The sequence below is a fragment of the Delphinapterus leucas genome, chromosome 7 (assembly GCF_059928025.1).
Source record: "Delphinapterus leucas isolate spDelLeu-1000000601 "Yukka" chromosome 7, BTC_Dleu_Yukka2, whole genome shotgun sequence".
Classification (NCBI taxonomy): Eukaryota; Metazoa; Chordata; class Mammalia; order Artiodactyla; family Monodontidae; genus Delphinapterus; species Delphinapterus leucas.
Window position 1 is genome coordinate 11,743,017 of NC_143135.1, and position 22,478 is coordinate 11,765,494.

Here is a 22,478-nt window from a genome sequence, read left to right on the forward strand (position 1 = left end):
ATCCTTGGCCTCTACAGTAAAGACAACCCCTGGTAATCCAATGAGTACTTGCTCCCCACCCACATATTACCTGGGAGGACACAGAGGAAGCAGCTATAGGTCTGCCCCTTATCATCTTACTAAAAGACTGCAAATAGCCTGAGAAGCCACATCATGGCCTAGTGAGCCTTTTAATTCTACATATTCAGACTTATTAGGATGATAGCTGGAGCTGGTAGTTTCTAATCGTCTACCCATAAATGTTCAAGAGGGTCATGAATTGCAATGAGCTTTATTCAACGTTAGTTTTGTCAAATGTCGCAAAAGAATCCCAGTGACTTATTAATACTTTATACTTCAGTTTCCTATCTCTAAGTTAGCAATAAGCTTCCCGTGCTCTACTTAGCCACATTTAATTTTTAAGAATCTTCAGAGGAAAAATGTTTCATATATAATTAAAAAGAATGTTCCTTGTTAAGAGTTGGGATTGAGCTCAAAATAAATCAGTCCTGGTACAATCCCCTTCTAGTTGCTCTGCAGAGAAAAAGGACACTGATACATAAGGAAGTAACCAAGATGAAAAGCAGAGAAGAGATACAGCTTAAAGTGAAGAAATGACACAGACCCCCCACATACACACTTTAAAAACTTTATTTATATAAAAAAACTCATTTGTTTTTAAAAGCATTAACAAGAGAGAAAGAAAAACAGAAAAGGTATGGAGCAGAAGACATGCCCCTTAGTAGTGTTCGGTGGGAAGGTGGGATTTTTGGTTCTCTGAAATTGAACGTTTAGTGTTTTTATAAATGAAAAGGAAAAAACAAACAGTTAAAGGTCCCCAAAAGCCCATGGCTGTTCTATTACCCACACCCCACCGACAAAAAGAGCACCAGGAAAAGAGCAGAAGAAGACAAGAGAAACCAAGAGTGGAGCCACATCTGGATGGGGGCGATTTCCCCTGTGCAGTATGCTCTTAGGGTCGCAGAAAGGAAAAGGCTCCTTTTTGCCAGAAAAGGAGTGGGACGAAATGTGAAGGGGAAAGGGGTGAACAAGGAATTTTAATGCAGGGGGGAAGGCGGGTGGTGGGTTGCGCACTTTCCTCCTACCCCAAAGCCTCGATATATAAAGGAAGGGGGAGAGAGGAGGATAAAGATTTCCAGTTGCATTAAACAGAGCTTTTAGATTAAGGGGAGGAGTAAAAGGCAAATAAGGGAAAGGGTTAAAAACAAAAACAAAAAAAAATCAACCGCATAGCAGCTGATTCCTCTAGCCCAGCCTGCTAATATACACTAAACTAAAAGGAGGAGGAACGGGGGGGGGGGGTCGGGGAGGGGGATATGGACATGACTTCCCTATAACCCCCTTCAGAGACGACAATCATTCTGGGCAACTAAGGAGCAAGAGCCACACCACTCACTCCTCCCACCAATCTCATTTGGAGGTTCATCAAAACAGGATTTTTGCAAAATCTCAACATATACAGTTGAGAAAAACCTTCTATGGCTAAAATTAGAGGCTATTCCAATTCCCAGTGGAGAGACTGAGGTTCTCTAGGTCACCTCTCCTCTTCTTTCTGCTATTTAGGGCCAAGAAGTAGGTAAGAAAGCAACAAAATATAATTTGCAAAATCATGAGAAATGAGACTGCAGAGGCAAAGAAAGGCACATGGAAGGGAAGGAGGAGATGCACCCCAGGCCAAAGGCACAAAGAAGAGGCAAAGCCAGGGGCGAACCCCACCTTTTTAAGGGTAAAGGGGGCAGGAGTATGTACATCAAGTCCTTTAGTCAGCCAACCAATCCAGGGAGGAAGCAGGGGAGGATGGGGCTATAAGGGTGAGAAAAAGGAGAAATAAGGGCAGGGGGAAGCCAGCTTTGTAGCTTCCTGACAGTTTCAGACTAAATGATTCATGTACATTCCTACTCGCTCCTCCTAGAGGCTCTTCTCCCCAGAAGACATCTTTCTGCTCCTTCTCACCCAAGAAGTCTTCCTTGACATATTCTCCTCTTTCTACAGCCTCTTGAAAATGGCCAGGCCAAGTCAGCAGACATTATTATCACAGGATGGGAGAGGAGGGTTAAGGACAGCCTCAGTAAGGGGCAGCAGCTGCAGCCCAGGGCTGGCATGAGGCTTGGAGAAGAGATGGAGTCTGTAGGTCCTTGATGGTCCCTGCCCTGGAGATGAGGAGGGCAAGGTTTCTTAATCTCCGCTCTAGGAAACCTTCACTTGCTCAAGGGCCCTTGCCAAGTGGTATGTGCCAATGTCGCCGGCCGTCTTTGCTTCAAAAATAGTCATTAGGAATAAAGGAAGAGCTCACGCCCTCCACTCTCCAAAAAAGTAAAGGTCCCTTCCCCACCAAGAGAAGAAAAATCTTGCTTAAGAATCATGGGTTTATCAGATTGCTGGACACTGCATATATAGCATATAACCTCCAATTCTTCCCATAGCCTCCAGTGAGGCTTCCCACGCTCTCCCTCCCTCCACACAAGGCCAAGAGTTCCAGGGAGAGCTGGCAAAAAGAGCTAATCCGCAGCACTTTCTCAAGATATGCATATAACTGAGTCAGGCTTCTTGGGAGTAATTGCAGGGGATCTGGAGTGGGGAGGAGGGACAATTAAGCTTCACTGGAAGAAGTTAGGGAATTGATGGGAAGAAGGCAGCCACTTAGGGCTACAAGGGCAGGAGGCAGTGTGGCAGTGGGCACAACAGTCCAGCGAAGAAAGGGAAAAATCATCAGTCCATTTCACCACCAAAAAATAAAAGTACATATATTATAAGCCCAGACGTAGCGGAGAGAGTGGTGCTAAATCTTCTGCTGTAGGGAAAAAAGAGAAAGAGAAGTTAATAGGGTTGGAATAAGGAGAACCAGAAGAGAGCTGAGCAAATCTGAAGGGAAGAAAGTAGCACATAATGGAGAATCAGATCACCAGTGGCATGTCCCAGCCTCTTAAGAGGTAACAATCACAGAAGCAGCACCCCTAAGCCCCGTGTGGCTGAGACTGATCAGATCAGCATGATTGGCAAACTGCTGGCACACAGAGACCTCCTTCCTCAAGGGTGATCTTGGGGGTGGCCGAAGGACATACCATGGGGGGGTAAGACATTTGGTCCCCCTCATCGTCCAAAACCAACACATCCACCTCTTCCTCCAGAGATTCCTGCCCCTCGTCCTGCTGTGAACACATGCAATGTGTTAGTATGAGAGTAAGAAAACAGGAACCTCGTGAGTGCGTGCCAGATCTAGGGAAAATCCCCAAATTTGTAAACCCAAACAAAACAAGGTAATAGTAAGTGAAGGGCAAGATATTCAAAAAAAGGCAGGAACAGAAAGAGAGTAATGCGAGAATAGATCAGTTGGCGTTAGTCACATAAGCAACACATTTATAGCCTTCTTTCTCCCATCTCGACCATCACAGAATAATGGCACCAGAAATCCCAACGTGAATCAAAACTCCTACTTTTTCCCTGAAAACCCCTACAAGGAAAGGTGCTGTCTTTCACTAGGTACTTTTTTCCTATTTCACAGAACATGCAGGCTTCAAAACAGAACTAGCCTCAGAAGGACAAGAGTATATAAAGAGAATTTACCATCAGGGGCGTTCCCTTCAATGGCTCCATTTCGCCTAGATCCCCAGATCGATCCAGTGCTCTACTGTGGTCTCCTCTCTCATTCAGTGTGGAATAGTTGTTATCTAGTTTAAAAAAAAAAGAAGTACAGAGACATGATGTTCCCCTCTAGTGTAAAATACGTATTAAGCAGATAAATGTGACTTAGGCACCTCTTTGGTAAAGCATTGGAGCTTTACCAAAGGCATTAAGGTCAGGTGGTCCTTGACATAAAAAAACTTACATCTAACTGGGAAGGCAAAATATATCATGTATGATAATAAAGCTAAACTGAAGAGCTCTATGAAGGGTACTGGGATTAGAAGAAGATTGTGAGGTGAGCTGCAATAGTGAGGAAGGACCTGACAAAGTAGACAGGAATTCAGCCAAGCCTTTGGGGATGAAGGCCATTTACAAAGCAAGTGGGAAGGACATTCCAATAGGAGGTACTACAAGAGCAAGATAAAAAAGGATAGAGTGAAGAGACAGGATAGCAAGTAGACTAGGTGGGCTCAAACAGAGTATATGGAGAGTAAGACAGAGCGAACCAGGCATCAGACTGTGAAAGGCCGTGAGCCTTTCACAAGTTTAGGGACACACGCTTGATTCTGTATTAATGCGGGAGGCATATGAAGATTTTTTTTTTTTTAACCTTTGAGCATTTGGGAATGTGGAAAAAGGTAGACAGATCAGGTTCTACTACATTTCCTTGAATCCTTCCCAATGGAATGTCCAGCCAGTGTCCTTCCAGGAAGGTGAATGGTGCGGGTGCTGGAAAGAGCTGCAGAGCCAGACAGTTCTCCTCATCCCATATGATAATATGGCTTACTCCATATCCTTAGGCAGGGATTAATCACCTACCTAATGATTTTGTGTTTGATCCCATACTGCTCATCTGAATTTCTTCCCGATCAGGTTTCTTATCTACAGGGAGTCAGAAAGTTACCCAGGTCAAAACCCAACTCTTCAAAATCTAAACTCACAAAAACTGCTCTCTAGTCTGTCCTCCCTTCCCCCTCCCTCCCATCAAACTTTTACTAAGCACCCACCACAAGTGCCAGGCTCTAGACAAAGCCCTCATGGGACTTAAAGAGATCCCTTTCCTACAGACTCTAACATAAGAAACGATTCACTCTAAGCCAGCAGGTTTCAAATGATTTGGTCTCAGGGCCCCTTTATATTCTTAGAAGTTATGAGGATCCAAAGAATGCTCACTGGTATAGACTACATGTATTAATAGCTACAGTGCTTTTAAATATTTATTTCATTTAAAATTTATTTTAAATATTTATTTCATTTAAAAGAACAATACTTATTCCGTTAACATAAATAATACTTTTAATTTTTTTAAAGAAAGCATTGTTTTACATTTTTGCACATATTTAAAGTTTGGTTTAAGAGAAGATAGCTAGATTCCCGTATCTGCCTCTGTATTCAATCCGTTATGATGTTATTTTGGATGAATTATATAAAGAAAATCCAGCATCACACAGATAAGAAGTTGGAAAAGGGAGGAGACCTTTATTAGTCTTTTCAGATAACTGTGGATATTCTTTGATAGTACACTAATACTCGACAAGGAGAGTTTCTTTAAGGTTAGCGCAATAAGGAATCTGAATCCAAACTAATGCTCTCTTCATAATCTGTTAAATTAATATCTATCGCTCTGTCTTACACTTTGAATGGATCAGTTACTCATGCATGATTTTGAAAATCATGCACTGGTCACTTGGAAAATACTGGTTCACAGAGTTATGCAGATTTTCTAAATGTTAACACATTTCATGATATAATATCAAAAAAATCACATTCATTAACATCGCCACTGATTTCATTTAAAAGTATATTAACTATTGGGATGTTACCAGGCTCACAGTGACAGATACAATTCTTCCAAAATTAAAATTTTCAGGCTTCCCTGGTGGCACAGTGGTTGAGAATCTGCCTGCCAATGCAGGGGACACGGGTTCAAGCCCTGGTCTGGGAAGATCCCACATGCCGCGGAGCAACTAGGCCCATGAGCCACAACTACTGAGCCTGCGCATCTGGAGCCTGTGCTCCGCAACAAGAGAGGCCGCGATAGTGAGAGACCCGTGCACCGCGATGAAGAGTGGCCTCCGCTTGCCACAACTAGAGAAAGCCCTCGCACAGAAACGAAGACCCAACACAGCCATAAATAAATTTTAAAAATAAATAAATAAAAATAAAATTTTCGCTTGAAAATTCAGGCAAGTACTGTCAGTTATTTTTCCTCAAACTGACAAGCTCACTGTGTTCATTTTCAAGAAAATGTCTATTTTTTAAAGTAAAAATAGCGTTCCAAAAAAAAAAAGTGGTTAGTGTACCTAGTAACTCCAACAATAGCACAAGTGCTTTTCCTCAAGATTACCATCATGCTTTGGTATGCTGCAGGGTGCTTTATGAGTACCCCCTATATCATCAACACAGGATATTAAACAGCTGTGTACTCAAGAGCAGAAACAATAAAATTAATATTGTTACAGTTCCATCAAGTACATTCTTAAGTGAAATTGGCTCCTTTTTTTCCCCCTACCCTCCCGAAACTGGCCCTTCTTATAACTGCAAGTACATGGCAACGAAGACTGCAACAACTAGTTTGGTTTGGTGTCATCGCCCTGGTTTACACTCAGCCTCCAGCAATAAAGCACCACCACTGCTTATGCACCATCAGCACAAACGTCAACAGATTTGGTGATCCTCAGACCACATTTTAAGAACCCTGACTGAGGCAAAACCCAAGTGTCATTAAGGTTAAAAGGGTCATAATAAGCACTAAATATATGATTTGTCTTTTGAAGAAAAATGTATCTGCTCACATGGCAGTGTTTAGAGGATACAGAATAGGAGTGGTTATCTCTGGATAACAGAAATAAGTGACTTTTTTGTTGTCATTTTTCTGGTTTGTATTTTCTAATTTTTCAACAGTAAACACATACTACTTGGTAGTATATGAAAATTTAAAAGGGAAAAGAAATCATTTTGCAATATACAGATCTTCCTCGGACTTACAACGGGGTTACATCCTGATAAACCTATCGTAAGTTGAAAATATAAGTTGAAAATGCATTTTAATACACCTAACCCACCAATCATAGCTTAGCCCAGCCTACCTTAAACGTGCTCACAATACTTACATCAGCCTGTTACAGCTGGACAAAAATCATCTAACACAAAGCCTACTTTATAATAAAGTGTTGAATACCTCATAATATAATTTATTGAATACTGTACTAAAAGTGAAAAACAGAATGGTTGTAAGTGTATCGGCTGTCCACCCTCATGACTGCATGGCTAACTGGGAGCTGCAGCCGATGCTGCAGTGTGAGACGCTGTCCCACCATGTTATCGCTAGCGAGGGAAAAGAGCAAAACTCAGCATTTGAAATGCAGTTTCTACTGAATGCACATCACTTTTGCACCACCACAAAGTCAAAAAATCATAAGCCAAACCGTCGTTAAGTCAGGCACTATCTATATACATGTGTCAAATCATTATGCTGTACATCTTAAATTTATACACTATTATATGCCAAGTATATCTTAAATAGAGAAAACAGAGTAGGGTTCGCTCCCTGGTCATTTTAAGTCCACAAGCAAAGATGGGGGAGTCACACGCAGGCTAACTGCCTGTCTTATTTGCTGATGCTCCCGTCTACCAGCTTCTGGGTTATAATCCTGAGGTGAAGTATCACTCTCCCTCCACCAAAAGACAAGCTCATTCAGAAATAAATATATATGCTATTTCATTAGATGGTAAGCCATCTAATGAAAGAATAGCAGAAGTGGAATAAAAGCAGAGGGGTATGTCCCCTGGGTTACTGTACCTGATTTCTGGTTCCGGTCAATGAGAGGGAGAGTGCTATCATCATATGAATGACTGCTCTGGCTTCGAGAAGCATTGTTTAGATTCACCTGGAGGCAAACAAAACACAATAATGTCACAGAGTACTGAATTCACCCTTATCTTATTCCTTAATAAGAAATAAGACTTTCAGGTCCTTATTCCCGAATATGATTCTTACCAAAAGGTAACTCGTAAGGGTTAAATAAACACCTATATAGTGAAACAAAACTAGGATATTAGGGCTTCTCTGGTGGCACAGTGGTTAGGAATTTGCCTGCCAATGCAGGGGACACAGGTTCGAGCCCTGGTCCGGGAAGATCCCACATGCCGCGGAGCAACTAAGCCTGTGCGCCACAACTACTGAGCCTGAGCTCTACAGCCCGCGAGCCACAACTACTGAGCCCATGTGCCACAACTACTGAAGCCCACGCGCCTAGAGCCCGTGCTCCCAACAAGAGAAACCACCACAATAAGAAGCCTGCACACCACAACAAAGAGTAGCCCCCGCTCGCCGCAACCAGAGAAAAGCCCCGCTTGCAGCAACAAAGACCCAATGCAGCCAAAAATAAATAAAATAAATTTAAAAAACAAAAAAGAAACTAGGATATTAGGCTTCTATTTGTGTTCTGAACAGGTTACAAAGGTATCAAACACTCACGCTATCAAGGAGATACAGTCTCAGAAAATGACAGTTCAGAAAATGGCAAACTCCTTCAAAGGGCTAAGGCAGATTCGGAGAAAAGTCAAAAAAGGCCATCATCCTTCATTACCACTGGCATTTACACTGTGCTATGACACAGAGGAAGACCAGAGCTATTTCAGCAGCAAGTGAACTATAGGCACCATTTTGGGGGAAACGTTAATAAATGATTTCTTTACACACAGAGACTTGGGGCAAAAGTAGACTCAGGGGAAGTTCCTGATTAGGATTAGGATTCAGCGTTTATGCCGCCAAAATACAAAAGAAAAAAAACAAAGAAGTAGACTCAGTGTGACAGTGAAATAGAAGAACCAAAGACAAGCATTACCTGAGACCAAGGGGAAAAAAAGGTGAAAGTCTCAGTCCCAAGAGTTATTCTACCTGAAAGTCTGACTTCTTCCATCCTTCTTTTTCCAGTGGCTTCCGCAGTTCCTTATATCCCCAGATTGTCTGTAATACAAGCGCTGCTGCTCGAACTTCTTTTTCTGAGCGGTTCCTTTTGAGGAAAGTAACACCAGATGGAATTTGGATGTAAGACGAGGGAAGAAGCTGAAAACTTGTACTCTCTAATATAATGTAACGTAAGGATATAAATCCCAAAACGGGCAAGATCAAGTATTCACCAAGTCCCATATTTTAACTCAAACGGTGACACAAAGAAATGTTTGATGTAAGAGTCTTATCAATTTATGGATCAACATTAAGACAGAAAAAAGAGCAATACCTCTTTATACTTTCCATGTAAATAAGGGAAAATAACCTTAAAAAGCAAAAGGGGAAAGCCCCTTCCCAGCAACCCCTCTCTAATATTCAAACTTTTCCAGTTGTAATTTTAAGTGTTAATCTCACCCTGATTTGTTGATCAAAACCAGCTTCTCAATACCCTGTGTTTCTCGAAGCTTTTTGGCAGCCTCCAAGTTCTCAGCAATAACTTCATTGATGGTATTCAAAACAGAGACCACAGTGTCCTCAGAGAAATTCTGGGAAGAGCTCTGTTGCCCTCCTGGCAGATTCTTTACCAAGTTAGGAATAGCATGTTTACCTGTAGCGGTGAGACAGGAGGAATGTGTGCGGGGAGAACAAGCTGAGTCAGGTTGTTAGGAGCCTCACACTACACTTAATCGCATTGCTCATATCAAGCATAGATACTATCCACATGAATCAACTTCCTTCTCCTGTAGGATTATCATTTCAAAAGAGCAAAGGACCTGGAATAGCCATGGATATATTGTCCTTCCTATTCTTTTATTTATTCTCTCTTTCAGTCACATTAAAACAATCTGAATACTTTATCTCAAATATGCTACACAGTCCATTCAGATAGTCTAACGAAAATAGTACACTGAATACTATACTACTGAATATTATACTACTATTATAGCTTCATAGAACAGAACAGTCATTGTGAACTTAAGAAAAACAAAAACTGGGCTCTGTCACTTATGAGCTGTATTAACTCTGGACAAATTACTTAACTTCCCTGACCCTCAGTTCCCTTATTCTAACAAAAAATTTTAAAAAAAGGACCCTTGTAAAGTGGTGACATTTAAATGAGAATATACAGACATGCTTAACAATCCCTAGTAACAAAGTACATGCTCAACAGATAGATATTCTATTTTTGAAGAATCAGCCCCTCTTGTCTTTCCAAGAACCATTAAACTATAACCTTCTCCAACCTCCAGATTCACAAACTACGGAGGACTAGGATTCTTCCTCAGCCCTTTCAACAAATAAATTATTTAGCACCTGTTGGATCAAAGGTGCTGTACTAGATGCTAAGGTAACGGCTCCTCACCAATTAATTCTTTGTTGCGAGCATCCACAGCCAGATTTCTCAGGGCTCCAGAGGCAGCTTTCACGACCCGCTCATGTTCGTTGGTCAGGAGGTCAGCAATGGCAGAAAGAGCCTTCTCTTGACGCAGAGCTGAGCGGATATATCGACCATACTGCAAGTAGCACGTGGAAAGAAGTAGAACAGATTATAAATGGTAGCAAACTAGTTAGCTAAGTCCTCCCATCTCCAAATCCATTTTGTAAAAGGTACTCACCGTCCAGCGCCCAGCACACAAGTTCTGGATGGCCCCTGCTGAGGCTTCTAGGATGGCAGGATTCTTGCTCTCCTTGAGGAGTGAGATGTATATCCGAACCACCTCTGGCTGAAATAAAAGTTCATAGCCTGCACAAGAAAGGACAAGAAAGCAGAGGATGCTTTTCAGCACCTACAAACCAGGCTCTGGCTGGCTGAACTCCAGTGTTAGTACTCTGGATTAATGGGTTTATGCTCCAATACCAGTAAACTCTCTAAACCCTCCCACCCACCCAACAGCAAACTCAAGAGATCTGACTACTACATCTGATGTAGTCAGACGTAGCCTTAAGAATGTAGCCTTAAGAATAAATCAACCATGGCAAGAGCAAAACAGACATCAACTCATATGCAACTCCTGTCTCTCCCTCCTCCTAGCCTCTTCTCTCCTCCCACAGTTTACTCTGACCTTGCTTGGCACTCAAGGGATTCCTTTACTCATCGATAGCACTCAGAGTTAAAGATTCCTCATCTCAGATGAATTATTTCTAACTTAACTGAGTCATTCTGCCCACCTGAACTATGATTAAGTGAAAGGGGCTCAAATTTAATAACATCTGAATTTTTATATCCACGGGGAGCTGTGAATTTTGGACTCACCATATTGATGAATATAAAGATCCAAACTGTGATAAAGAGACTTCTTATAACAAGTAAAGTTTGAGTCCCAAGAACTAGTGGCTACTTAGGGTACTTAAGTTTCTGGTCTAAACTACCATCAGGTCCTTATCCTCAAGTAATCTGAAGAGTTGCCATAACAAGAAGTCCTTTGAAAGTTACTGTTATTAGTTTCCAAATACTTCTGTCATCACTTCAAATCCTTAGGTCAGAGAAGACAGAACAGTGAACATACTGTATAGCCTACTGTTAGGCGGCCAAACACCTATCTGTGGACTATGGTTATGAGCTCTATGGAGCCTGAGAAGAAAAAGATAACTTACCTCGAGCAGGACTAGTTCTTTTAGGGAAATCCACTGTATCATTTGTTGGATCCTCTGTGGGTTTTTTCCCTTTGGAAATTAAAAAAAGGGGGGAGGGGTAAAAAGTTTAAGAAAGGGAAGGGTCCACCCAGTATATTTTTTTATTCTTCAGTCAAAATCTTTGGATCAGAGATGCATCAAGAGGGGCAAAAAACAAGAAAACAGACAAACAAACAAAAAACCAGGATCCCCAGCTTGTCCCGATCAGATACAAGAACAGAAAACAGGCAGCACGTGGGTAAGACAAGGATAACCACTACTGTTGCTGCCGTCCTGAGTCCTGATAACTGGGGCTGCTGTCCAGAAATAGCATGCCATGAGCCATTAGCTCAGAAGAGCTAAACTTGTTTCAGTGGCCATCCTCAACTGAATTTTCCTACATGCATCCACAGGGAAGGGTTAGGCAAAGAAATACCAGGGAAGCTAAAACCAAAACATGCAAATTAGAAGTAGGTAAGCGCCTTAAAAGATTCCACTCACCTCTGGAGAACCACTCATCTTCCAGTGCATCACCCAAGGTGGAAAGTAGAGGAGAGAAATGAAGGAAGAAAAATGCGGCAGAGAGATGTCAACAGGATCATGGGAAAATAAGCAGGAAAGCAGAGAGGAAAAGAAAAACACAGGAAACACAAAGGAGGAATGGGGGAGAAGGCCCCAGATTAGTTGAGTCCTCGGCCTTCACTGCCCAATTACTGATGCCAATACCACCACCACCACCACCACCACCACCACCGTCACCACCATGAAGCACACGACACAGGGGAAGCAGCAGCAGAGCAAAAAGACATCCTTGACTAGGCTGATTCCTGTACTTGCTCAGCAAGTATTTTGTACCTAAAGCTAAAGGTGTTCCTTCCTCTCCCCATCCTTACATTAAAGAGCAAGGAACAAGGAACCAAGACTCACCTTTGCCCTTCTTGGCCCCAAAGCAACTGGCAGCATGTGGCCCAGTACTGTTGGCAACATTGGGAGGTGCCTCTTGGTAACGTTCTGCTTGTGGGATTTCTCGGTGAACTTGATACGACAAGTTCCGAAGGAGGCAAACACAGTTCTCCACAAGCTTGGGATCACAAAATACAAGGTTCAATGAGAGAAAAGAATGACTATAGTGATTTCCTAGCAAGTACAGGCTTCCATGATTCACATATTAAAATATTTATCCTCAAAAGCACAGCCCAATTCATCATCTCTCACAATACCTCAAGTGCCCACGCTTCTCAAAATTCTTGTAGCCTCAGGCTAACAGAAGGTTTCTGCTACCATTTGGTGTGTTAACACAAAACTCAGGCTCACTCTGACTTTTTTCCTAATCAGAAAAAAAATGTAAGTATGGCTAAACAGCTTTAAAATATATAGGTGAAGGAAATTCTAAAGAAAACAGTTTTTGTCTATGGTGAACGCCCACTTTAAGGAGTAGGGGCCGGTATAGGTATCTAATGTTATTTGAAAGCCTGAGATGATAGGTCTGCACTATGGGTACCTCATGGTTGTTGTGAATGGAATTCTCACCCATTAACCTACCTTGCTGTCTGAATCTTTCTGTCCAATCTCAGCCTGAACAATGAAAATGAGAGCATCCACCAAACCGTCACATTCCCGAAGTTTCCGGCGAGCTTCACTCCTCTCCGAGCTGACATTCCTGAGGGAAAAAGGAGAGGCTTCAAGATGACTAAAATCTAGAAACCCTCTCTTAATATCCTTAACATCTACAAGCCCCCTTAATATCTTTTCTTTTCACTGTAACAAATAACGAGTACCTGTTATAAGGAAGGCACTGGAGTTGACAGAAAGTTGAATAAAACAGTTCCTGCTTTCAGGACATTTATAACCAGGCCAGGGAGAGGGGTGTATAAATAAAGTATACCAACAACAATAATTTAAGACAGAATAGATACTTCTTGTATGGAAGTACAAGTGAAGAATAGGGGCAGAGCACATAGGGGTATATTCCAAAGAGAGAAAGAATATATTGCACATTTACAGGGTATTAGAAAAAGAAATCAGGAAAACTTACATGAAATAAAAGCACTTGAGTTTAGCTTCAAAAGATAAATAAGCAGAGAAAGGCATTGCAGACAGAGGAAGAGCTCTTCCTCACTCTATCCTTCTAGTAGTTTGTACTCCATTTGTTGCATTTATCGCAGCCTGACTTGAAATACAAATAATTGAAGGCAAGAACACAGGTACACACAAGCCTAGGACTAGACAACTGCCTTACGTGCAGTAGGTATTGAACAAATGTTTACCAAATTATATGAACAAAGTCAAAGAGGCACAGAAGTGAGGAAGATATGCGGTTTACTTGCCGTTCCCCACATAAGGCATATATGATATGCAAGGGAGTAGTGACAAAGGTAGAAAAACAGGCTGAAGTCATAGTATGCAATACAAATAGGAACGGAGGCTGAGTGACAGGCTAAGGAATTTAAACTTTTTTTAAAAGCAATTTAAGTTAGTCTTCAAAAATTCTATCTTCATACTCTCAGAACCCTTATGTTACCTAAGGCAGCCAGCTGTGTTGGTGAGCACAGACTCCCACTCAATATGGCGCGGCTTACAATCTTCATTAGGTTCCCGCTCCCAACCAGAATGCGGAATGATCACTTCATCTGTCAAGGCATGCAGTGCATGGTCCACAATCTCCATTTTGATTGAGTCATGGGATGAGAGATTCCACAGGGTTCCTGGCAGAGACAACTCATCAGATAGCTCTCCAGCACCCAAGACAGTATGTTTGAAGAATGCCAAAGAGAATCCCCTATTCCAACATTTCTCAGTCTTCCCCAATGACCAAATACCTTGTAATGATATTCAAGCTTTAGTCTGTGACCCACAATAATATATTGTACATTATGGCTCAATACAAACATACATACCATGAAGTAAGGTTTCATAAAACAATACTTATTATAAGCCATACCCTCTAGGCTATCTACACCCACTTCTCAATCCCAGCACCACTGACATTTTGGGCCAGATAATTCTTTGTTGTGGGGAGCTGTCCTGCCCAACATTAAATGTTTAGTGTTATGTCCAGCATTTACTCATTTGATGTTAATACCACTCCCTCCCAACCTCCCCAAGTTATGACAACCAGAAATACCGCCAGACATTGCAAATTTCCTCTGGGGGGCAAGATCACCCCCAATTGAGAACTAATGATCTATGCTATTTCTTTTTCTTTCTTTCTTTCTTTCTCTTGGAACACTGATTGTGATCCACAAAGTTGTGTTCAATACACACTAATGGAGTATGACCCACAATCTGAAAAACCACTCTTCTAAAGCAAGGACCACAAGCACAAATGCCTATACATGCCAGGCAGGTGAGTCAGGACAAGCAGGTATTTTAAAGAAATTACAAGAATATGGGTTAAGTGCCAACTGACACTCAGCTTCAATTCTGGGGAGACAACTTCCTAGGTGGTGGCAGTTGGTCAGAGATAACATGTTGGAAATTATTGCGAACTGGAGAGCACATGCCCCAATCAGCTCAGACCAACTACTGCCAGGTAGCAAAATAGGTCCATTGCTACCAGTTCCCGCACGTTTAAAATAGAAGGCAAGAATCTGGAATTTTAAGTGAAATCTTCTGCGTTTAAAACATTAGCAAACAATGCTTTAAAATTTGGAAAACCATGCATGATCCAAATCTGTGAGATGGATTTGACCCAAAGGCCACAACATTTAATCAAAAGTCAAAGGACTAGAAATCCTTCTAGTTCTCAATCTCTCTAAGGGATAACAGTGACCCTAACCTAGCAGTTTCCCTTGGGCCTAGAACTCACCAGTAATAACTTCAGTGAGGTCCATATCACGAGCCTTTCGGAGTAATCGCACAAGAGCTGGAACACCGTCACAGTTTTTTATAGCAATCTTGTTATCCTGGTCGCGCCCAAAAGAGATATTCTTGAGAGCTCCACAGGCTCCGAGGTGCACTTCTTTTTTGGGGTGGTCTAACAATCCCACCAGTACTGGGATACCCTTGAGCTTCCGAACGTCAGTCTTCACCTTGTCATTGCGGTAGCACAAGTGTTGCAGGTATGCAGCTGCATTGGACTTGACAGCATCCAAACGGAATCCTAGCATGGCTATCACCTCTGGCAGCTCTGGCTGTCTCCAATTTGGGGGTGGAGGCCCTCCCTTGCGCAGGCTATCCAAGCTTGCTAAACTTCCCCGTTCATGCTGGGCCAAAGGAGCCCAATAGTACTGGTCTGATGGCACCTCCTCACCAATCATGTCTTCATAGCTCCTGCAGTGTTGGGAGAACCAGAAAGAAAAAAGGAATACATTAAGTTGTTAAGCCTGGTTTCTTGGAGGGCTCCCATTACCCCTCATCTTCAAGGAATGAGTAACCCCAGCTCTAGTACACTAGATCTTATCTCTCCTCTGCATAAAAAATATACCGATCAATTTTTCTTAATGAGATAAGGCAATAATCTTAAACGCATCTGCAATTAGATTAAAACTGCCATTTTTTTCTGTGAAGTTTACTAGCTTGGAGGAGCAACAAGCATTCGGATAGTTAATCACAAAAAAGAACCAAATCCTGACTGCTTAGCGTTTGAAGGATATCTGACACCTACTAAACTTCTCCAGATAGAGGTTGAAATAAACCTTCAGACAGCAGAGTTAATGAAACCAACTGACTTGGTACCACAGAAATTAGCGAACAATGTCTGAGAACAGCTCTCATAAGGCCTTAGGCCAAAGGGAAAATAAGGCATTTACTTACACACAGGAAAGAGCTGGTGGAATAAGACCCTTAAACACATTTCACATTTAAGTCTCTCCTTACCCTATTTTGGAAATTATTAAAAAAGAGATGATAGAGTAAAAGCAGTAAAGGATGTCTTAATACCTCATGTGAGGACTTGGCTTTGGTACTGATGAGGTATAAGCTTGAACATTAGTTTTCACTAGTTCATCCCAAGGTCATCTCTGCTACTCAACAAATGTGTTTGAGACATAACTTCTAGTCTCCAATTTCTAAAGACAATACTTCCAATTCTGTCAAAATAGACACTACTGACCACCATCACATTTGGGATACCCAGTCACTATGAAAAGCAACAGACAGAGCAACTGAAGGTAAAGAAAAACATCTAACCAGAGATATTGCTTCCTATTTCAGTACTACCAACGACCACTAGAGGGTGAGTCTGTCACACTATTATTTATTCATAACCACCAGGAAGGAAGAGACCCATTATCAGTGAGCTCATCTCACTCTGTGGCTCCCACAGGAGAGAGGAGAATCCATTGTGTGGAACTCTCCAAATAAGCCCGTCGTTTGTTCCGCAAAACCACTCCCACTGTCACCAAACCCTCAAGGTTTTAGCCTGAGCAGAGGGCCTGCCTCACAGCTGTCAACATCAACCACTCAAAAGTGATTTAAAAGGACAAAGCAGTTAGTAAAAAATCACTATTTTGCAATATCAGTGAAACAAAAAAAGCAGGTTATATAGCTGAGTTTTAAAAGTAGGCAACTAAACAGCATATTAAGATTCCATTTCAGTAGGGAAAAAATAAAGTCAGAGTGTGTTTACATGTAAAAGAAAAAGAACTCAAAGGAAAAGCATCAAAATGTTAACAGTAGTTCTTTATCAATGGATGGTGTGCTTATCTAGTTTTGTAGTGATGATGTTTTTACTTTTATTATTATTTTAATATAAGCAATTACAAAACAATTACCATAAAGGAAGATTTTGGTCACTCAAGTTATTTTTACAAGTGGATCATGACATTCTTTTCTTTGTCTTACAAATAACAAAGCTGTGTCCAGAAAGATTAAATGACTTGCTTAAGGCTACACAGCTAGTGGCAAAGGCACAACTAGAACCAAGGTCTTCTGGTTCAGTGCTTTTTCTACAAATCATTCTGCCTTACTGTTTTCGTTTGACCTTGTATTACTCTCCTAGCTCCAGAACAGGAAGCAGCAAATGTTCTTGCTAGTCAAGCAGGTTTCCGAGTCCAGTATCACCCTGGAATAAACCCAAGAACCAAGCCCAAGCCCTCTTTCTTTATGTCAGTTGCCACAGCAAGGGACAACAGAGAATGACCTGGCCACCAGCACCCATCTAGATCCAATCCCTCTACTAATGAGGAAGTCAGAAAAAGCAGACTTGTCAACAAAGAGAAGAAGCCAACACCCTAGGCAGACTCCTTTGGTGATAGCTGTTATCTACCACTGCTCCAAGTTGCACCAACTAAGGCCTGATGTGCCCCCTCACCCCCACCCCAGGAATAAAAGATGAGTCACATGGGAGTTGGATTTGCTGTCCAAAAGACACCTGAAAGGTGCGTGACTCAGGCTTAGGTAATGAGGCCTCTACCCCTGGGCCCAGCCCAGTCTGCTGTTCACCAAAGCTACGTAATGTAAGTAAAATGAGCACCAAGGCATTTGTTTTAGAAAGTCATGACCTCATACAGAAATTCAGCAACAGCTGTTAGGATATCCTTACCATTAAGACATCCATAAATCTTCTCCCTTCATTCTTATCGTTTCTCTTTGCCTGGAAAACAGTCTCTATATAAAATATAGAGACTCTATATAAAATAACAGTCTTTATTCTAAAGCAGGATTGGCAGCCCATGGGCCAAACCTGTTTTCTGTACAGTCCCAAAACTAAACTAAGAATGGTTTTTATATTTTTAAAAGGCTGTAAAAAGAATAACAACGGCATACAACAAAAACGATATACTGTTTGCAAAGTCTAAATTAGTTCTATTTGGTCCTTTACAGAAAAGGTTTGCCAACTCGCATTCTAAAGCATTTTTTCAAGGCAAACCATCTACCAGTCCAAACGTCAATTACTACCTTTTTCACATCGCCAAAGAATCCCCAGGGATAAACAGTAAAGTCGGAATTAGTGACCTTTCAGAGTGTCAATAATGTACCACCCTCTAAGGAAGCCACCCCCATTTCACTTTACAATCAAATGTAAGAACCTAAGCCCAAAGCATCAGGGTCTTTGTGAGATCAAGGTTTGTTTTCACTTGAGATTAAAACCATCACAGCGAAGGTTCTTATATATACCCTTAACTATCTATTCTGGCCTAAAACCCTCAACCTTGTTCTTAACACCAAACCAGAAGCTGAAGAAATTCACAAGAACAAATATTCCATAGCCTCAGACACCAGGTTCCAAAAGGGGGTCAAATCTTAGGCAGAAAATATAGAAACTCTTGGCACAGAAACAAAGGCCACTCTTCAGAACACAGACCAATAACCATCACAAGTTGTTTTCCATAATTAGAATATATGATTTCTACAATGAAAAAGAGACAAAAAAGCATGTCAATACTTAGTAAAATCAGAAAAGGGAAGAAAAGGGTGGTCTTCCACAAAAACAGGCAGAGGAGGGGGCCACAACTACCTCTGATCCCAAAAAGCACTTAGACGGAGAAGGAAGAGCAACCCCTTTTTGCTGTCTTTGAAAGACCCTTTTCTTCCCTTTTTCTTGCCTACCTGAGGCGTCGCCGAGGGTCAGAGGGTGTCCCAGTCCGACGGCCAGTGCCATAATCAGACATCATGCCGTAATCCACGTCATCGTAGCCCATGCTACGCTGGTCATCCTCGAGCCCATAAGGCTCTGGATGAAAACGATGCAGATCCACACTGCTCCCACCTACCCGAACCTGTGGCTGGGGACCATAGACATCCTGTCTACTGGGTGCCCGGTAACCTTCCATGCTGGGCCTATACCGCTCCTCAATGCGGGTCACCCGGGACAGACTGCCATAGTTGTCACTGCTACTTGGATAACCATCTTCATAGTGGCGGCTATATCCATCAGGAGGGTAGTGGAAGTTCCTGGGAAGGGTAGCAGTGCCTGCTTGCCCCACATAGGGGCCAGGGCCCCCACTGCCATTCTTGCGGAAGTCGCGACCCAGAGTCTGGATATAGTTGTTTGAAACAGATGAGGCATCTACAGGCAGCCCATCTGGTCCCATAGGGACTGGCTGGACTGTCCGTGTGGTCACAGTCTTCACTACTTTCTTGACCTTCAAGTAAAGAAAGAGAAAAGAAAAATCAATTAAGTGAACAAATTAAGCTTAAATTCTAGACAACTCTAAGACAAGAAACGAACCTCTACCCCCAGCTCGCTTTACCTAGAAATGCCATGCAATCTACCACCTACCCTTCTCTCCATCTTATAGGAATTCTCCAGGCAGGAAACTTGCGCAGGCAGCTAACTATGCCTCTAAGGGAAGCTACTGCAGACTCTTCCTCATTCCATTAGATTTTCCCATATCTCTTCTATCTTCTCTGTCTACCCAGAGATCACTTTCTTTATGCCTTTACCACAGATCAGTGGCTCCTCATCCACCCTAATTAAGTGCTGAGCCCCTCCCCTTAATAAAGACCATAGGAAGAACTTCTCCGTCATCCCAGACCTTATACAAGTCTTAGCTTACTGTGGTCTCTGTGCGCCGAGTGGCTCCATCATCCGAGGTCTCCACAGAGACAACAGACATGGCTCCCTCAGGGTCCTCCTCCGTGTAGGTCTCCACAATCTGCCCTGGCTCCTGCATCCTGGGGATGGTGCTATACAAAAGGTGACTGTGATCCTACATGGAAAAGAGAAAAAAGGAAGAGCTATTATTAAGCCATACGTACTAACAATCCATCCCAGTGAGAGGCACTGCCTCCCTAAAGACACTGCACCTTCTATGGGCCCCAGGATTTTTAGAGGGGTGCCTGTCCCCACTTTTGAATTTGTACAAAAGGGCAGAAGACATAATTTCCCAGTTCTAGTCATTTAACAAACAGGAACTGAGTTAACTATAGCTACATCAACACCCAAGTGACAGAGACAGCAGATGTAACTTCCCAGTTCTAGTCATCTAAGTGAACATGAACTGTGTTAAACTGCAGCTACATCTACATCTGAGGGATCCTTCAAAAAAAAACAAGTTCACCCAATAAGAACTTTTAGATGAACCAGAAAACCCCAATAAGAGCTATCTTCTGAATAGCTCTATGCTATTCTTCAGACATGCCTAAGGCTCAAGGTCAGCCAGATTCTAGGCATGGTTTTTTGCAAAGTAGAACCACGCCCATTCTAGAAAAGGGATGCAGTAATTGAGAGATCAAATACTGGATCAATGGTCATTACAATTAATTCCAAAATAAAACTACATTTATACTTTGAAACTCCATTTTTTAATTTTCCTAAATGAAAGAAACTAATTAATGGGAGCTTACAATGTGCCAGGCACTTCAGAAGACACCAATATGCTCTTAAGCTGAGGAAGTAAGAAAGATATGAATAAGCAACCCAGACCTTGAGCCAAAAGAATTACCTGGGGTCCGTTGAGTTTTAGATCTGAAAATTTCTGTCGCTCAAGGTCAACATCGCCCACAAACCGGCCGTTCTGAAACATAGCCCACAAGAAGACAATTCATTTTGTGGCCTTCTTTTGCTCTATCAAACACAAATGATCTTTGTTCCAAACAGGAAAAGGCCTTTCAAGAAGACATTTGTGGCCTGGAGTCCTTCTGTCAGTACAGATAAAAGAAGCACATCACTCCTTAGACTTAACACCTCAAAACTGGAACCGGGCCTAGAACTCTGGCAGACTGGGTCTCTGGAACATAGGAACGTAAGCTCTATGAGGGCAGATGTTTATTGTGTTTTGTTTTTGGTCAGTTTTGTTCACTGTCTCCCTAGTGCCTTGATCAGTGCCTGGCACATAATAGGTACTCAAAAACTATTTTCTGAATAGACAGCAGAGACTCAGATAAGTTCCCCACGAAATCTTTTTGGAAAGCCGTAAGAACATAAGGAAACTTGGAAAGCCTAGGTTGGGGGGTTTCCAAAGCCTTCTTTATTGTTTCATGCATCTTCATGCTCTACAACCACTGGAAACTCCCATACCAGGCAGCTTTTTAGAGAAAGAGGCAAGAAGTATGAGTTTCTCTTTCCAAGTAGAAAGAAAACAAGTATCTCAACTTCCCTCAAGCAGATGTCTCAGTATCTTCATCACCAATTATTAGAGCCACAGAACACGTTCAAAAATGTCATTCTTAAGTTGCTCTGTCTTAAACAGCAGGAAATAATCTAATAACATTATACTACGTAAAAATACATTTGACTACACCCCTTCAAAAAGAATACAGTGAGATTCAGCCACCTTGGGAGACTCTTCCCCCACCCTACTCCCATTACATAGGGAGTGTAATGCTGTAGGGAAAGGAAGTTAAACATTACTTTCAGGAAGAAGGAAGGGTGTGGTTTCATTGCTGAGCAGAAGTTAAAAATAAAAGAGAAAGAGAGAGAGAGAGAGAATCCACGTACTAAATCCTGGAATTCCCCACCACCTCCAAGGCTGAGCAATCCTGCTCTCCTTTTCAATACATACCCCTCCCTCAACCCTAACCCTCTATTCTTGTTCCTATAAAAATCCTAGGAACACTGCAAACACACTGCTTCCAAATTCCTGATCATCCCCAATTGGAATTATATCCTCACTCAACACGCTCCTTAGCATGAGGGACCTTCTCCATCTTAAAAAATAAATAAGTAATCAATGAAAGGACTTATTGGAGCATGAGCACTGTTCTTCGTTCCCATCAGAGATCTCTTAAAATGAAGTCTATCAGGCAATGCCTACTACATACACATACACACACACACACACACACAAAACCTCAGACAGATTACATCACAGCGAAGTCAGACTACAGAAACCATAGGAAACACAAGATACTTCTCATTTCTAACACCAACTCTCCCAAGTCACAGCAGAGTCAGCCAACCCAGAGACCACTGGCTCCTGTGGTTATCTGGGTTAAACAGCAGCATGATGCTCCCTCTCCAACTCTAACCAAAAGAATTAACAATAACCCCTTCCTCCAAGAAATGATTTGCACAGCCAACAAAAAGAGCATGGAGCAGGAATGCACAATTTATGCACACTGACTGCCACACCTTCTGAGCAAACTGTTCTCTGAGGGAGGATACAAGATGCCCAACTTCCCCAACCACTAAGCAGGCATTTAATTTCCTGAATTTCTGATATGGGGGCGGGGGGGGGGGAACACACAAGAAAAAAAACAAGTAACCTGAGTACAGCTTCAAATTATATGATCTGCCATTACTAGAACTGCATCCCAACCCAGAAACCCCACTCCAGCAAACAAGAAGTCAGATGGATGCTTCTAGAGATAAGTCCACCCAACTCAGCACAGCAGCAACATTCCCTATCTCTTAATCAGTATTTATCACGCCTGTAAAGGTTATCATGAGGCATGGGCA

General features: G+C 42.1%; 1 protein-coding gene across 11 annotated transcripts in view; it reads right to left on the reverse strand.

Moving 5' to 3' along the window:
• Nucleotides 1-614: 614 nt before the first annotated feature.
• The window catches only part of CTNND1 (catenin delta 1), a 46,864-nt gene continuing 25,000 nt past the window's right edge, over nt 615-22,478 (reverse strand). For 6 of the 11 annotated variants that reach the window (XM_089914789.1, XM_089914788.1, XM_089914783.1 and 3 more), the window contains 16 exons: nt 20,524-20,595; nt 19,636-19,788; nt 18,686-19,221; nt 15,003-15,466; nt 13,716-13,899; nt 12,737-12,854; nt 12,122-12,275; nt 11,177-11,245; nt 10,198-10,325; nt 9,945-10,095; nt 8,996-9,188; nt 8,528-8,642; nt 7,427-7,514; nt 4,444-4,506; nt 3,565-3,668; nt 2,731-3,149 (listed from right to left, as the gene is read on the reverse strand). In XM_089914789.1, coding sequence (XP_089770915.1) covers nt 2,985-3,149; nt 3,565-3,668; nt 4,444-4,506; nt 7,427-7,514; nt 8,528-8,642; nt 8,996-9,188; nt 9,945-10,095; nt 10,198-10,325; nt 11,177-11,245; nt 12,122-12,275; nt 12,737-12,854; nt 13,716-13,899; nt 15,003-15,466; nt 18,686-19,221; nt 19,636-19,752 — 2,649 coding nt within the window. In that variant the 5' untranslated portion in view covers nt 19,753-19,788; nt 20,524-20,595 and the 3' untranslated portion in view covers nt 2,731-2,984. Of the gene's footprint in view, nt 3,150-3,564; nt 3,669-4,443; nt 4,507-7,426; nt 7,515-8,527; nt 8,643-8,995; nt 9,189-9,944; nt 10,096-10,197; nt 10,326-11,176; nt 11,246-12,121; nt 12,276-12,736; nt 12,855-13,715; nt 13,900-15,002; nt 15,467-18,685; nt 19,222-19,635; nt 19,789-20,523; nt 20,596-22,478 lie in introns of all 11 variants that reach the window. The other 5 variants (XM_089914790.1, XM_089914785.1, XM_089914786.1 and 2 more) reach the window with 4 other exon arrangements.